Source organism: Barbus barbus (genome assembly GCF_936440315.1).
Source record: "Barbus barbus genome assembly, chromosome: 37".
NCBI classification, from domain to species: domain Eukaryota; kingdom Metazoa; phylum Chordata; class Actinopteri; order Cypriniformes; family Cyprinidae; genus Barbus; species Barbus barbus.
In genome coordinates, this window is record NC_136715.1 from 5,555,001 (window position 1) to 5,569,805 (window position 14,805).

General features: G+C 35.5%; 1 protein-coding gene across 1 annotated transcript in view; it reads right to left on the reverse strand.

Moving 5' to 3' along the window:
* Positions 1-6: 6 nt before the first annotated feature.
* The window catches only part of LOC306857006 (cyclin-dependent kinase 18-like), a 72,587-nt gene continuing 57,788 nt past the window's right edge, over positions 7-14,805 (reverse strand). The window contains exons 7-16 of the mRNA XM_079396619.1: positions 13,938-14,032; positions 13,725-13,787; positions 12,293-12,416; positions 11,996-12,116; positions 9,646-9,743; positions 7,952-8,057; positions 7,712-7,754; positions 1,745-1,835; positions 1,520-1,597; positions 7-1,359 (exon numbers count right to left, since the gene is read on the reverse strand). Of these exons, the coding sequence (XP_079252745.1) occupies positions 1,325-1,359; positions 1,520-1,597; positions 1,745-1,835; positions 7,712-7,754; positions 7,952-8,057; positions 9,646-9,743; positions 11,996-12,116; positions 12,293-12,416; positions 13,725-13,787; positions 13,938-14,032 (854 nt within the window). The 3' untranslated portion in view covers positions 7-1,324. The remainder of the gene's footprint in view (positions 1,360-1,519; positions 1,598-1,744; positions 1,836-7,711; positions 7,755-7,951; positions 8,058-9,645; positions 9,744-11,995; positions 12,117-12,292; positions 12,417-13,724; positions 13,788-13,937; positions 14,033-14,805) is intronic.

Consider the following 14,805-nt stretch of genomic DNA (forward strand, 5'->3'; position numbering starts at 1 on the left):
TTTGGCCAAAAGTTCACTGAGAATAAAGAAAACACTTGTCAAAATACATATATTTATATATTAATTCTTTTCAATAGAGTATTTAAAATATTTTCATTTACCACAAAACACATAAATTAGTGCTGCTGCTGCAGTAACGTTAAACTAAATCCTTTTTAAGTCATTATATTTGATAGAATTTCCTCTTTGTCACTCATTCTCAATATTTCTGTTCCCTGGTGGCCTTTAAATAACCAAGCTTTTCATTTCTGTCCACTGTGAGCTTGTGCTCAGTGCCGTTTAAAGACTCATAGTGCTTTCATTTTTAAACTACAAGATACAGTAGGAGAAGGGGAACAACATTAGGCTTCAGGTCCAGGACACTTGCATGCCATGTGCAAATACGGAGTAGCAATTAGCTTAAATGGCAAAACGAATATCTGCATGTGCAATTACTTGAAAGGACCGAGATCCTTCTGGAGATTGAAGTAGATGGTTTTTCGAAAGGCGTAAAATTGGACCCCATCATCTCTTACGGTCTGCAAAAGGCACCTTTGAAGATTTCATAAATTAGTAGTTAAAGATGCTGTAAGTGAGTACAGCTTTTTTTCTAACCAGATACACTCTTTGCCTGTCAATCATTTTGTGGACAGGGTGGGATTTAGAAGAATTCTGTTCTAAAATCACTTACAGCACCTTTAGTAGTTGAACTTAAATAGTATCATGACAGAATTCAAGTAATTCTCTTTTCAATGGCTCAAATATTTCAATGATTATTTACATTTTTAATGTGTCAGCTCTTCTCTGTATTATAGTACCGAATGAATGCTTATGAAATCAACTGCAATATCAGCTTGTGCAATGACTCATCAAACACGTGTGGCAAAACAAGTCAAACCTCAAACAGAAATGAAGGAAATTTCACTCTGTGGAAAATTAGGACGTGAAGCTACCATGTTTCTTGCACATACACATACACGCACACTTAAAAATACTATGAACATCTGAAAATAATACTAGATCCAGGCGGAGAAGAGGCTGAACTCAAGTCTAAATGTCTTTCCATTTAAAGCTTTGAGCTTTAGGATCAGTGTGGTTTTTAGGTTTGCAATAGACTGCAGGAGAGATTTGATTTGAGCCTTGGCTGCAACCAGCTCATGTTATGACTTTGGATGATTCACTTCTATACAGTCCATTTTCTGAAGTACAGACTAATAAAGCGGTGTGTATGTGAATGGATGCATGCATGCATGCATGCATGTTTCAGATGGAGAAACAAAGCTGTTTGCTTCATCATGGTTTTGTTCTGGTGATCACTCCATGCACACCACTTTGATTTTTGTCCTCAGAATATGCTTTGTCTGCGGTTCTTGCCTCGACCTGGATTTGGAGAAAATGACCCACTGTTAGACGGATCTGCAGGAGTGCGGGTGAGTATGTTTTAAAGTATTTAATCTTACAGATATATGGATGGGATTTAATGTGCCTGACTAAACATGATCAAGTTGCACTCTGATGTCAAAGCAGTGGAATTGAATACCTGGCGGCTGGAATACTGAGCTCTTGTGTCCCGGATCCTTCTGTAGTTGGATCTCCCTCAGTGAAAACACAGACGAGGCTAGAGAGGATAGAAGACAAGTGGGTGATGATCAAAGCAAATGTATTGTCTTGTTTGTTGTTTCATCAAGGTGAAAGACAGATTATAAGGCTCATGTTGTGGTGATGTTATACTCTAGAAATAATGAAAATATTGGGATAAACTCACTGTCAGGTATGGAGTGAATGTTCTCGCCCAGAGTCAGGAAGTAAGAGTGTCTCAGAGACAACTCGGCCGAAATCCTGCACCTGGTGTCGTACTGAACAGAAACAAAACAAAAAATGAGGGGAAAACAGAGAATTTATGCATTTTTTTATTGGATTGTTTTTCCCCCAGTGTATTTGTGTTGCGTATATATTCGTCTGACTAAATAATGATAAAATGGTGCAAAAAAAATAAAATTATAATTTATGCAACAGTTCTTTTTGGTCCTCAAATCTGATTGGCTGAGAGGAGTGCAATATTCTAGTGTTAACAGAACTCCAACTGTTTCACCGTTTGTATCACTCCCCACACAGTATTTCTCACAGTGTGTGTGTCCTGGCGGAACTCGTTTTTTTTTTTAAAGACACTGTTGTTGTTTCTTATGTATTTACACACTTGTGCTGTCAAACTGTTGTATAAACACTTTATCACACTTGTAGTGTGTGTAACCGACGTAGGCCAGTAAGAGCTGTTGTGTGTAAACCTCACTCCCCTGATCTCAAAAATGAGGCGCTCTGGCCTTGAGCCTCGAGCCTCCTTGTTAGAGCGCCCGCCTCCTGCGCCCGAGACCCACTCGGAACAAGAACGAGTTGTGGTGGTGTGGACCCTGGGGGGTTACACTGGTGCCGTGACCCGGATGGGAGAGAGGTTTAGGGGGGTGAGTGTAGCAGAGGCCAGCGGGTAAGTGCTGTGCAGGTTGAACCTCACTCCCCGATCTCAAGTGGCGCTCTAGCGACTGACGCTAGAGGGCATGGCCTTTAGCCTCCTTGTTAGAGCACCCGCCTCCCACGCCGGAGACCGCTGTTGGAATCCCGCTCGGAGCGAGGCGAGTAGGACACAACACGTGCGATATGGCTGTATATTGGCACGCTGTGATTACTTACGTCCAGTGTTGGGGAAAGTTACTTTTAAAAGTAATGCATTACAATATTGCGTTACTCCTCCAAAAAAGTAACTAATTACGTTACTTAGCTACTTTTTATGGATAGTAATGCGTTACGTTATTTTTGCGTTACTTTTTAAATATGAGCAGGGCTTGATTGTTTTTAATATAAGAAGTTCTATTTATAGCAAATGTAAAAGCCCTTTCACACCAGAAAGTGTAATGAATAAACCTCAGGCTGAAGGAAAAGTAATTTCATGTCTGTGAAGTAGAACGCAGGAGAAGGTGGTTCGACACACTTCAGCAATAAAAAAACAATGACGCACAATTGTTGTTTGCTTATTAGTATGGTTGAACTGGATCAAAGGTCAGCAGCAAAGACATTGATTAATAAAATGGGATTAGATACATTTGTGTTATTTAACATTTAATTATTGCAGGTTTGCGTCATATTCTGAGTTTGCATTTCACTGTTTTAATTCATTTTGATAAATACTAAATCAGTTTTTTGTGAGTGGGATGAATTAATGCACCTTCACATTTAGTATAGTACTACATTAAAAGCATGTTCACACAGCGCACTGTAAATAAACTGGCGTTACTTTTTTGGAAAATGCGTAATGCGTTACTTTTCTAGTTACTTGAAAAAAGTTACTGTATATTATTACGTAACTTGCGTTACTTGTAATCCGTTACCCCCAACACTGCTTACGGCCGAATCACAACAGTGCCAATATGCAGCCATATCACATGGCTACGAGTATGATATTGCTCATGTAAATAATATTAATATTATACATATTTTAATCTGAATTTACCACATGTTAATATTTATGTGTGTGTGTATATATATGCCTTAATCAACGTAAGTTTTAATTCAAATTAATTTAGATAAGTACTCTATAACATTAAAAACCACACACATACTATACATACATTACTTTAAATATAATAAATTTCAGAATATTTTTATAAATATTTTTTTTCTCAGCAGACTATACACTTTTGTTTTTAATCAACGTAAGTTTGAATTTAAATGTTTATCGATTTGTATAAGTACAGTAGATACTCTCAAAGCTAACAAAAATGCATTAAAGGCACAGAACTTGAGTGCTGATCCTTTATGTGACTTGTGCGCATGCGCAAGGCTGTTTTGTGAGCACGAGCGCAAGTTACAGTAGCCGCCTGTGATCTTCCCCGTTGTGTGTGCTCTTCACTAATGACTCGATTTGAGCACAGCTCCCCTGACTTGTTGATGCCTGAGCTACAAAGTAGTTTTAAATAATGAAGCACCCATCACCCTGCTGTCATCTCACACAAAGTTATAAAATTGTCTCCGGCGAAGTTTGGCGGTGTTTCAAGCGAGCAGAGCGTTCAGAGCGCATTGTGTGAGGCTGACGGCGCGATCACTCAGCGGGGTTTGATGAGAAACAGGTGCACGGTTCGGACTCATTAAGGCCGCTGTCACCATTAACGAATCACGCGCTCCGCGGTCTTTCATCATAATGACAGGTCAGCGCGCACTCAAGCTGCGCGCGCCACCAGAACGCGCAGAGACAAAGAGAGAAATGCATTCACGTTTCTACACAAATACCTCATTCTACCGAAATACAAACGCACACAATCTTAGACCTCCCATTGACAACGACTTCTGTTGTTCAATTAAACGAATCGTAACTATTACACACTGACCCTACCTCAGTTTTATGCTTTTTACCATCTGACACCATCCGGGTAAAGTTTGTAGGTTTTATTTAGGACATTATTGGGCACATTTATAAACCCTTTTAAATACATTTACCCTACGGTCATTCTGGAGACCAAGTGTATTGACTTTAAAATTTCGTAAATTAAGCTAATAGTTTAATGGGTTTAGCTGGTTTAAGATGGCTTTCCAGTTTAACTAGCCAAATGTGTCCCCAAAAACCCTCGAAAACCAGCAAAACAAACAACAAAAGAGTCTGACCAGATTGGGAGACTAAGACCAGCAAACCCACTTAATGAAGAGAAAAAAAAAAATGTTGACAAATGTAGACCCAAAAAAGGGTAGACAAGTCTAAATCCTTAACCTAAAACAACTTTCAGTGTTTTTTTTAAGAACTAAATTTAATTTTTAAATATTTATTTATTTATTTTAAAAATGGGTCAAAATCCCTCTAAAACCAGCAAAAAGATCGATCAGTCTTTTTTAAAAGAAGTGAATAAAAACATTTTTGTTGCTCTGAATTATAAATTATAATTATATATTTTTTTAAATGTACACGGAAAAAAAAAACACTTTCACTTAGAAATTGCTAGTAAATTTCAGAATTAATTACAGAGAAATGGCAAGTCACATTAATTACATTTTGAAGTAGAAAAAACTGAAAAAGTATTTTCTAGTTAAATGTACTTAATCTGTTGTTTTCTATTTATAATATAATATATAGGCTACCACTTACGTGCATTACTGTATATACAACGTATACTGTAGACTACAGTCAGAGCGCTGTGCTCAGCATCGAGTCTTTAGCCTGTGGCACCCCTCTTTGTTCAGTCATTCCCCCAACATAATGTTGAACAATATTCCTGGGAAAGGTCCTTATACTCTTGCCTGTACCTGAGTGAAGCGTGGAGATGTCAGCCTGTGTTTGTTTACCTGTGTTTTGATAAGGCTATAATGCTCCGTGCCTGACACCCCTGCCTGTATCAAACTAATTGGACCTGGAGGAGAGCAGGCAGAGAGGGGAAGTTGACACCATAATTAGCTTCTGAGCTCACTCCGTCTCGGCAGCGAAACTCTTAACAAGGGCCTTTTTTCACCCGGGGATTTGTGGGAGCTGAAGACAGTTTCAGTTCCTGGCCTCTGAGTCTGCACATGTGCTGTGAGCTTGTTAGAAATCACACATACATGTCTGTTCTAATGCTAGAGCTTGACCGATGTGGTTTTGTTTTATATGGATTTTAGCTATGATTCACTGATTTTAGTTGATCTAATTTTTTAGTTATTATTGTATTGCTTAGTTTTGCCACAATAATTATGATTTATTTCAGAATATATTATTATTATTCCGTTTAATTAATTAATAGTTGATCTTTTAATTTATCTTATTTGTAATAATAATTTCTACATTTTGACACAATAATTCAAATTATTGATAATACATGTGCATGATTAGACTACTACAAGACTAGGGGCTTGTGTTGGTAAAACATAAATGTGTATTATTTGTGAACATTCTGATTGCAAAACGTCTTTGCATAAATATAATCGCTTATTATTTAGTCATTTTAATTAGAAGGTTTGATTTGATTTTTAATAATTACAATAAACACAGGGCTAAAAACACAATGTTAAAATATATGAATATTTGTGACCAGTCTGAGTCTAATATTGTTATTGATAATAATAATAATACTTATAATAGTACAAAAAATGCTGCTGATACGTGTTTCTCGGCTGAGAATGAGCAACTTTTACATAAATTATAGCATGTTGTAGTGATGTGTTTGAGAAATGTATCAACCAACAGAAAAGTGTGAATATCAGTATTATCGGATTATTAATCTCTTATTATGCAGATGTCACCAGAATTGCATGCATAGTTGTATGCCTGTATTTACAGGTGCACACCTGGGGTTATTGTTATCATCTGTTAAGACAGCAATGCTTTTAGCAATAAATGGACACTTTATCAGATGTATAGACAGTGACTTGCTTACATTTTTCTATCAAAATAGCCAGTCATTTTCTTGTTTTATCCATTCTGTGATACCAGAAATATTTTCTTCCTGCTATTCTGACATATGTCGTCCTCCGATGACCTAACGCAGTACCACTGCTGGCCAGGTATGTGTGTGTGTGTTTGGACTCTTCTCAGTACAGCCCTGCAGGGCTGTTGTTTCTGACATCTGATATAGACTGGCAAATCCTCATATTGTTTAAATCTATTATCTCCTATCTCATTGGCTCCTCCTCAACATTCCAAGAAAAGGAAAGATAGCTATTGGCAGAACAGTGCACCTCAGATACCGGAAATATGTTTTCAGCAAGAATGTGCAAGTACATAAATAAAGGGCTTGACAATTAGTTATTATTATTATAAGGGCACATGTGCTGCTAATTTAAAATATTTAGGAGGGCATAAAAAATTAAATGTGCAATGAAAGTGTAGATGTAGATGCAATGAAAGTCCAGTGATGCTTCTTCACTGGGACATATTGAGAGAAATGTAGCATTATATCACTCGCTCATCAATGGATCCTCTGTAGTGAATGGGTGCCGTCAGAATGAGAGTCCAAACATCTGATAAAAACATCACCGTAATCCACTCCAGTCCATCAATTAACATCTTATGAAGCAAAAAGCTGTGGGTTTGTAAGAAACAAATCGATCATTAACATATTTTTAACTTCAAACCATTGCTTTCAGTCAAAGTATGAGTCCTATATCCATAATATTGCTTTCTCAGGAGGGACATTTATATCGTCTGAATCAGGCGAAAAATATGTGCAATTTTAAACAAATATGCTGTGAGAAGACAACATTATGGACTGTATTTTGTTACATCTTAATGATGTATTTGTTTCCTACAAAGATGCAGCTTTTTGTTTCACATGACATTAATTGAAGGACTGGAGTGGTGTGGATTACTGTGGAGTTTTATCAGATGTTTGGACTCTCATTCTGACGGCACCCATTCACTGCAGAGGATCCATTGGTGAGCAATGATACATTTCTCCAAATCTGTTCTGATGAAGAATCAAACATCTTGGATGGCCAGAGAGTGAGTACAATTTCAGCAAATGTTTGTTTTTGGGTGAAGTACTACTTTAATAATTATGAAATTGTGTATATTCTAAACCTTGAAATTAAATGGTTTATTTTGTAAAAAAAAATTAAAATTCTATACAATGCAGGACTTTTAATTTTTAACAACCCAGAAATACTCACGCTTGTGGTGCATTAGCTGAGGCTTCAAATTTGTGTTTGCTTATACTTGCATAAAGTATGTGTCTAGCTCAAATCAGAATAATCTCATTTTTATTCCACATATTATTTCACTTACCAGCAACAGAGCGGTAAGAAGATCTATTCCCTCTGTGTCAAGCCTTAAAAAAACAAAAACATGCTTTATATTACAATATTCACCATCTATAATTCATAGCATGCAAAGTCTCCAAAACATAGAGCTCTGCTGTTATTTATACATACAGGTGTGTTTTTTCTTGTACGTTTTATTTAAAGAAGGCTAGTCCGAAAGCTAGTCCTGTTGCTTGCAAGTTAGTTTGTGGTGTTTCTGTGGTACCTGGGCACATGATTAATGAGCGCTTGTGCTTTGTACTGAGGAAACAGGTAGGATTTGAATTCCTCATTAGCTGTGATTCCAGGCCAGGTCTCCTCAGTTGGGGTGCCTGGTTACGGAAAGAAGTGAAAGTATTTTAGTATGTGTCCTACATTGAGATAATTAGACCTCCATTCAGCCTCAGACGGGGCACCCACGACCACCCACAGCACGTTTGCTGACCGCCTGGTGCATATTGCATAAAAAATAACAGATATTTTGTTGCTCTGGCAAGCTCTGATTCGGTTGGCTGGCTTTGCACAGCTTCTGAATCAAATTGAACAGGTTGTCATGTTTACAGCTGGTTGCTGGAACGAGTGCTTTTGAGGAGCATGTAATCACTCAATCTGAGAGTGTGCCAGTAAGTCACTTAGTAAGTAAAGTTGAAACAAGTAGTTTTGGATAAAAAGAAAGTCTACATGTTTTGTGTGATTTATATTAAGGCAAATTTTAAACGTTACATTCATTGTAATTATTTTTCACTTCATATGTCAGTCTGGTCTTGAGCATAAATGAGCAAAAGGTGGGTTTTTTTTAAAGAAATTTTAACTTTTATTCACAAAGGACACATTCAATTTATCAAAAGTGACATTTATAGTGTTTTAATTTCAAATCAGCATATTAGAATGATTTCTTAAGGATCATGTGACACTGGAGTAATGATGCTGGAAATTCAGCTTTGCATCACAGGAATAAATTAAATTTTAAAATATATTCAAATAGAAACAACTGTTTAAAACTGTAATAATATTTTGCAATATTACTGTACTCTAAAAATGCTGGGTTCAGCCGGCCGGGTCATTTTATTGGGTTATTTTTAATATCTTTTTACCTAGGTGCTGGGTGTTTTTTTTTGTAGTTAAGCTGCTGGGTCATTTTTTTTTTCTACCCATCCGCTGGGTTGAGCTTGTCTCCGACAAAACAAGCCAGCTGCTGAGTTACAGTGAGATTGCGGGCTTATTGAGTCCTCTACACAGGAGAGCGGTTCTCAGCGCCGCTGCAGATTTGATGCACTACTTCAGCAAAATAAAGGTTTGTATACATTTTATTTCATTTATAAATCTTTACTGTATTGCATTATTTTACGCAATGCAACATAAGGACGAGATGTCAGTCAGCTGCGTCAGCAGGAGTTTAATTTAATTTGAAGTTAAAATGTTCTCTAATCTAATTTTAAGCCAGCAATATAATAATTTTTAAACAATAGTTGACATGAATAAAACAACCCAACCAGCTGGGTCAAAATAACCCAGCATGTTCTGTCCAATATTTACCCAGCGCTGGGTTGCCAAATAACCAAGCATTTTCTAGAGTGTGTTTTTAATAAAATAAATTCAGACTTGGTGAGCAAAATTTTAAAAACTTTAGAATGGTTGTGTATAGTTGTTTTAACATGCAAATGTAACCAGATTTTCACATTTGCCAGTAGAGAACCATTTTTGGCTCTCTAAACAACCTTTCTTAAAAGAACTATTTTTCTTCTTCTCTCTGTATAAGAACATTTGAATAATCTAAAGAATATTTTTCCACTTTGAAGAACCTTTTGTGGATTGGAAAGATTTCAGAGATGTTAAAAGTTCTTCATGGAACCACAGATGCCAATAAAGAACCTTTAATTTATACATCACAATTAAAACGATACAAAATATCTCTCGTACCCATGAGGCGAAATATCAGGTGTAGTTCCTCTTTGATAGTCGATCCAGGAAATATGGGACGGCCTGTGGCCATTTCGTACAGGATACAGCCCACACCCCTATAGTCATACAGAGACATCCATCATTTTACTGCTGTGTTATGATCGTAAAATCTCTTTAATTTCAGTGCTGTTATTCTATACGTCAAAGCTTTTAAATGAAGCCAGCAGACATCATTTGAATATATCAGATCAGGACTGTCTCAGATGCTTTAGATATGGCGTCTCTGAGAATATTCTCCTATCACAGTTTGACGTCTGCTTGACTGGAGGGTAGTTTGGGGAAAGCTGCGAGGTGGAGATATGGGAAAGACACATGTGGCTGCTGTCACGCTCGGATTGATTAGCCCACTGGACTTATCCTGAGGATTAAACACAACGGCATTTTTATCGAACAGGGCGGCTTAGCTTTAAAAAAGCATTTATGTCCGAGTCCGTGTCAGCTATCCAAGGTTGCCCGAGGAGTGCGTGTCAGGGTGCGCGTGTGACGTTAAAAGGTTGTGTCAGGAAAGACAGAATTCAATTTTCTAACTTAATGTTTCTTCTGCAGGACTGAGCAACAGTCAAGAGCTCTTTGGCACGATCAAAAGGCAGTTTGATGTATTATTTCATAAGGTTCATAAATGGGATTTTTTTTAGGTTATGTGAACCCATTCATTTAGTTATTTTGACATGAGATGTTGAATAAAAAAAAAAATTAATTGAATGTGTTTGAATGCTGAAAAAGCAAAATAGTTATTGCTTGGTTCCACAGCCATTTTATTTTATTTACCAATTAAATTTATTCAAATTAAAGTAATTTGAATAAGTACCTTATGATTTTTTTTTAACTAAGTTATGCCATGATTTAGTTAAATGTATCTAATTCAACTAATCTCTAATTTAAATGGTTAAATAGAGAACATATGAGTGGTGCTTTGTTTGCAAATGTAACTCAAATCTGATTTAAATGGTTAAAATTGCCTATTTAAATTAAATTTGTTTGATTTTCATGGTCTAGTTAAATTGGTTAAATTTATATTATTTAAATGGTTAAATTTGTCTAATTTAAAAGGAATACGTACAAATTTTAACCAGGTTTTTACATTTGCTGAAGAAAATATGAGTGCTTTGTTTGCAAATGTATCTAATTCAACTAATTTCTAATTGAAATGGTTATATTTATTTATTTAAATGGTTACATTGGCTAGTTAAATGGTTTAATGTGTCTAGAGAAAGAAAAAATGAGTGGTGCTTTGATTGCAAATGTAACTGTCTAATTTAAATAGTTAAAATTAGTTTATTTAAATTGGTTAATTTTATATCATTTACATGGTTAAATTGTCTAATTTAAAGGATAATTTTTACCAATTTTAAAGTGCCTCTATTATGGGTTATGAAACGTTTATATTTTGTTTTGGGAGTCCCTAACAATAGGTTGACATGCATGCAAGGTCAAAAAAACAAAGCTTTCATTTTCTTATAATATGCATTTATTTTTTACCTTATTTGTTCAACGACTCCCAAACGTTTCACGCAATGATTAATTTTTCCAAACCCCTCCTTTGCATGACACTAATCTGCGGTGTTCGGTCCGATTGGTCTCATTTTCATTTCATCATGCCTGTAATTCCTGATAAAGCAGCGTTTGTGAGAACAGTGCTGCTTTGAGTACAGCGTTACCGTTACCAGAAACCGCAATTTTACTGCCCCAAAAGCGGCATCTAGAGGCAAAGAATGAATTTGCATTTTCATTCAGACCAACATGAACATGCCAACATGAAACAGCTTGGGATTCGTTTTAAAAATGACTCAGTGACTCAATGATTCAGAGTCGACTCTTTCTTTTGAGAGACAATAAGTTTATACACGGTGCATTTTCCGATTTAAAACTTTGCAGGATGTTTTCATTCACTTAGAGCTGTGTTACTCAATGCATGAAAGGTTATGTTCAAAAATCCATAATAGGGGGACTTTAAAACAGGTTTTCACATTTGCTGAAGAAACTATAAGTAGTGCTTTGTTTGCAAATGTAACTAATGACTGATTTATGGTTAAAATTGTATATTTAAATATGAATGTAAGAAAATATGAGTGGTGCTTTGTTTTACAAGTTGCTCGGTGGTTGCTGTGATTGTTGTTTACTGACCCAAGTCAAAAGAGCCTGGTCTCCAGTATATATCATGATTATAATTTTTGCCTTTTTATAGTCTCTGAGCATTGTGTATGAGCAGTAGTTTTGCTTGAAGCTTTCCTAATGTTAGCAACACATTGTGGGCAATGCCGTACTGTTGCTCTATTGTGTTCATTGTTTTCTAGCAGAAACATCTTACCACATGTCTATCGGTGTTGAGTACTCTGTGGAACCCAGCAGGACATCAGGAGGTCGATACCACAAGGTCACAACCTCATTCGAATAGGTTTTTGTTGGGACTGATTTTGCTCTGGCCAAACCTTAACAAGCAAGATTAGACAGATAGTTAAGGCGATGAACAAACGTTGCTGGGTAACCCAGAATCTGAGCCAAGAGTCACATGGGAGACCGCTGCTGGGTAATGTGCTAATAACAAGCCAGATATTCTTTGTACAGCGCACCAAAGTAAACGCATCAGTGAAAATTCAGGTCTCACCAAAGTCTGCCAGTTTGAGTTCTCCCTTGTCATTAATGAGCAGATTCTGAGGCTTCAGGTCCCGGTGGAGAATCTTCCTCTTATGACAATATGATAAACCACGAAGAAGCTGGAACATAAATATCTACAAGACAGAGAGGCGGATGTTAGCATTTCTAAAATTGACAGCATTTGAAATGTAGCCAGATGCCTTCTAAGAGGCCTCATTTTGAGCAAATTTTAAGGCAACATCACATGTATATACGCAAATATAAAAATAGTTATCATTTACTGCTATTTTAGTATAATTGGGATGCTATTATTATCATTAATATTATTGATACTATTTTATAGTTGAAATAATTTGGTATTCATTTTATATATATATATATATATATATATATATATATATATATATATATATATATATATATATATATATTTTTTTTTTTTTTTTATATTTTGTAATATTTAACATTTATTTTTCATTTTAGTTAGGTATGTTGATATGTTTTTTAATAGCTTTTATTAGTTTTTATGTAGTTATTTTAGTATTTTATCTATAGTTAAACTAAATGTTTTTTTTTTTTTTAGTTTTTATATATTTTATTTTACATTGCATTGAACGGGATAAAGAAATTAAAATTGTTGCAATTTACCCTTTGAAGCGCAGTCCCAGAATGCATTGCGAAATATTCTCAAATATTTGAAAGTTTAAAATTCTGCTATATTTTTTATTTCAATAATGACAAGTATCAATTAATTTTTTATTTTTTTTAAATTTGAATGACCTTGTTTCCCCATATTCATATTTAATTTTTTTATGCCTGACACCATGTTTTATCCAGGTACAACATGATAAAGTGGCATGCAAAAATCTGTTAGCTGTCGAATTAGAAAAGTTGATTAATGCTGTTAGTGTGGTTTTTATAAATGTATTAATTTTCAGCCTAAATTCCCCATTATCATAAAACATATGGGCTATTTCCAAATCATTAGATGCTGTTAATCAGTGTTTGAAATGTCAGCTAGAGATCTATACATAATTTTGTTTCATTTTCTTTGAATAAATTGACTTATTAGTCATTTAAACAAACTAATTAGTCAATTATGGGTTCCCAATGCTCTAATTTCCACCAGAGTTTCCCCTCATGGCTTCTCTGGGTCTGCTAGGTAGCCCCGCCCAGTGAAATCTCATTGGTCCAAAATTCTGCTCTTCGTAACTGTATATTGAAGCATATCTTCTGACTGGCTGTGATGTTGTCGAGCAGCTTTGTGCTCAAAATTGATTGACAAATTGCTTGTCATTGGAAACTTAGCAACATGTTAACAAGCCACACTCTATCAGAATCAACTGTCATGTCTCTATCACTATTTAGCGTTAGGATGCTGCCTACGTAGACAGCTCTGTTGACTTTTAATTGGTAAGCTTGTTGATGTTTTTGGCTGTTACCTTCACATTGTGCATGCTCATTAGGTTTCCACAGTTGTCGAGGTACTGCTTCAAGTCACTGTCCTGCAAAGACAAAAATGGCATTTAAAACAGACTGGTCCTGTCACTTTGAAGAGGAATATACGTCAAAAACCACCCCGCCCAAAAATCACAAAGCACAAGCTGCTATTGTTTTCATAGCGTTCAAAAGAAAAGCTGTGTGACGTGGCTTACCAGATACTCAAAGACAAGGGTGAGACATCGGTCCGTGTGGATGATGTCATGCAGCGTTACGATGTTGGCGTGTTTCAGGTTCTTCAGCAGCGACACTGGTGCAACACAACAACAATATGATGTCAATGAGCGCCTACAACAATAACCTCCAGCAGCATTGGGCAACATCCGGAATCTGAAATGAAATTGGCTTTTGAAATTCCAATCCAGTTCCTGAATTTTAATCGAGCCAAACAGGATGCAGAATTGTCATTCAAATTAGAAAACTATTCTAAGAGTTGTTTTGTAATAATTCGTACTGAAAAATGAAATAATATTACCCATAAACAGCCAACATATTTGCTATTTCTGGAAACGTATAATTAATAGTTAATCTCTTCCATCTCTTTTTTGGCCCTCTAACTCTCTATAGCCTACTATTTTTTTTTGTCTGTTTTCTTTTTTATTAACACTTAAACTCTCTATTCTTTTTCTAACTGCTTGTTTTCTTAAAAAAGTTCCCTATTCTTTTTCTATTCTATCTACTTGTTTTCTTTTTATTTATTATATATACATAACAAAAATGATCAAATATTTTAATATTAAATGATATTCTAATATTTTGATTTGCTGCTCAAGACTATTTCTTCTTATTATCATCATTGTTGAAAACAATGTTAATACTTTTTTTCCAGGATTCTTTCATGAATAGAAACCTTCGAAAATAGCTTTCCTTTTTTTTTGGGGGGGGGGGGGGTCTTTAGCAACATGTCTTGACTGTCATTTGTGATCAATTTATTGTGTCCCTACTGAATTACTAAAAAAATCTTTATTTCTAATTACTTAATATGATTTATTATTTGTCCTTTTAATTAAATAATTATTAATA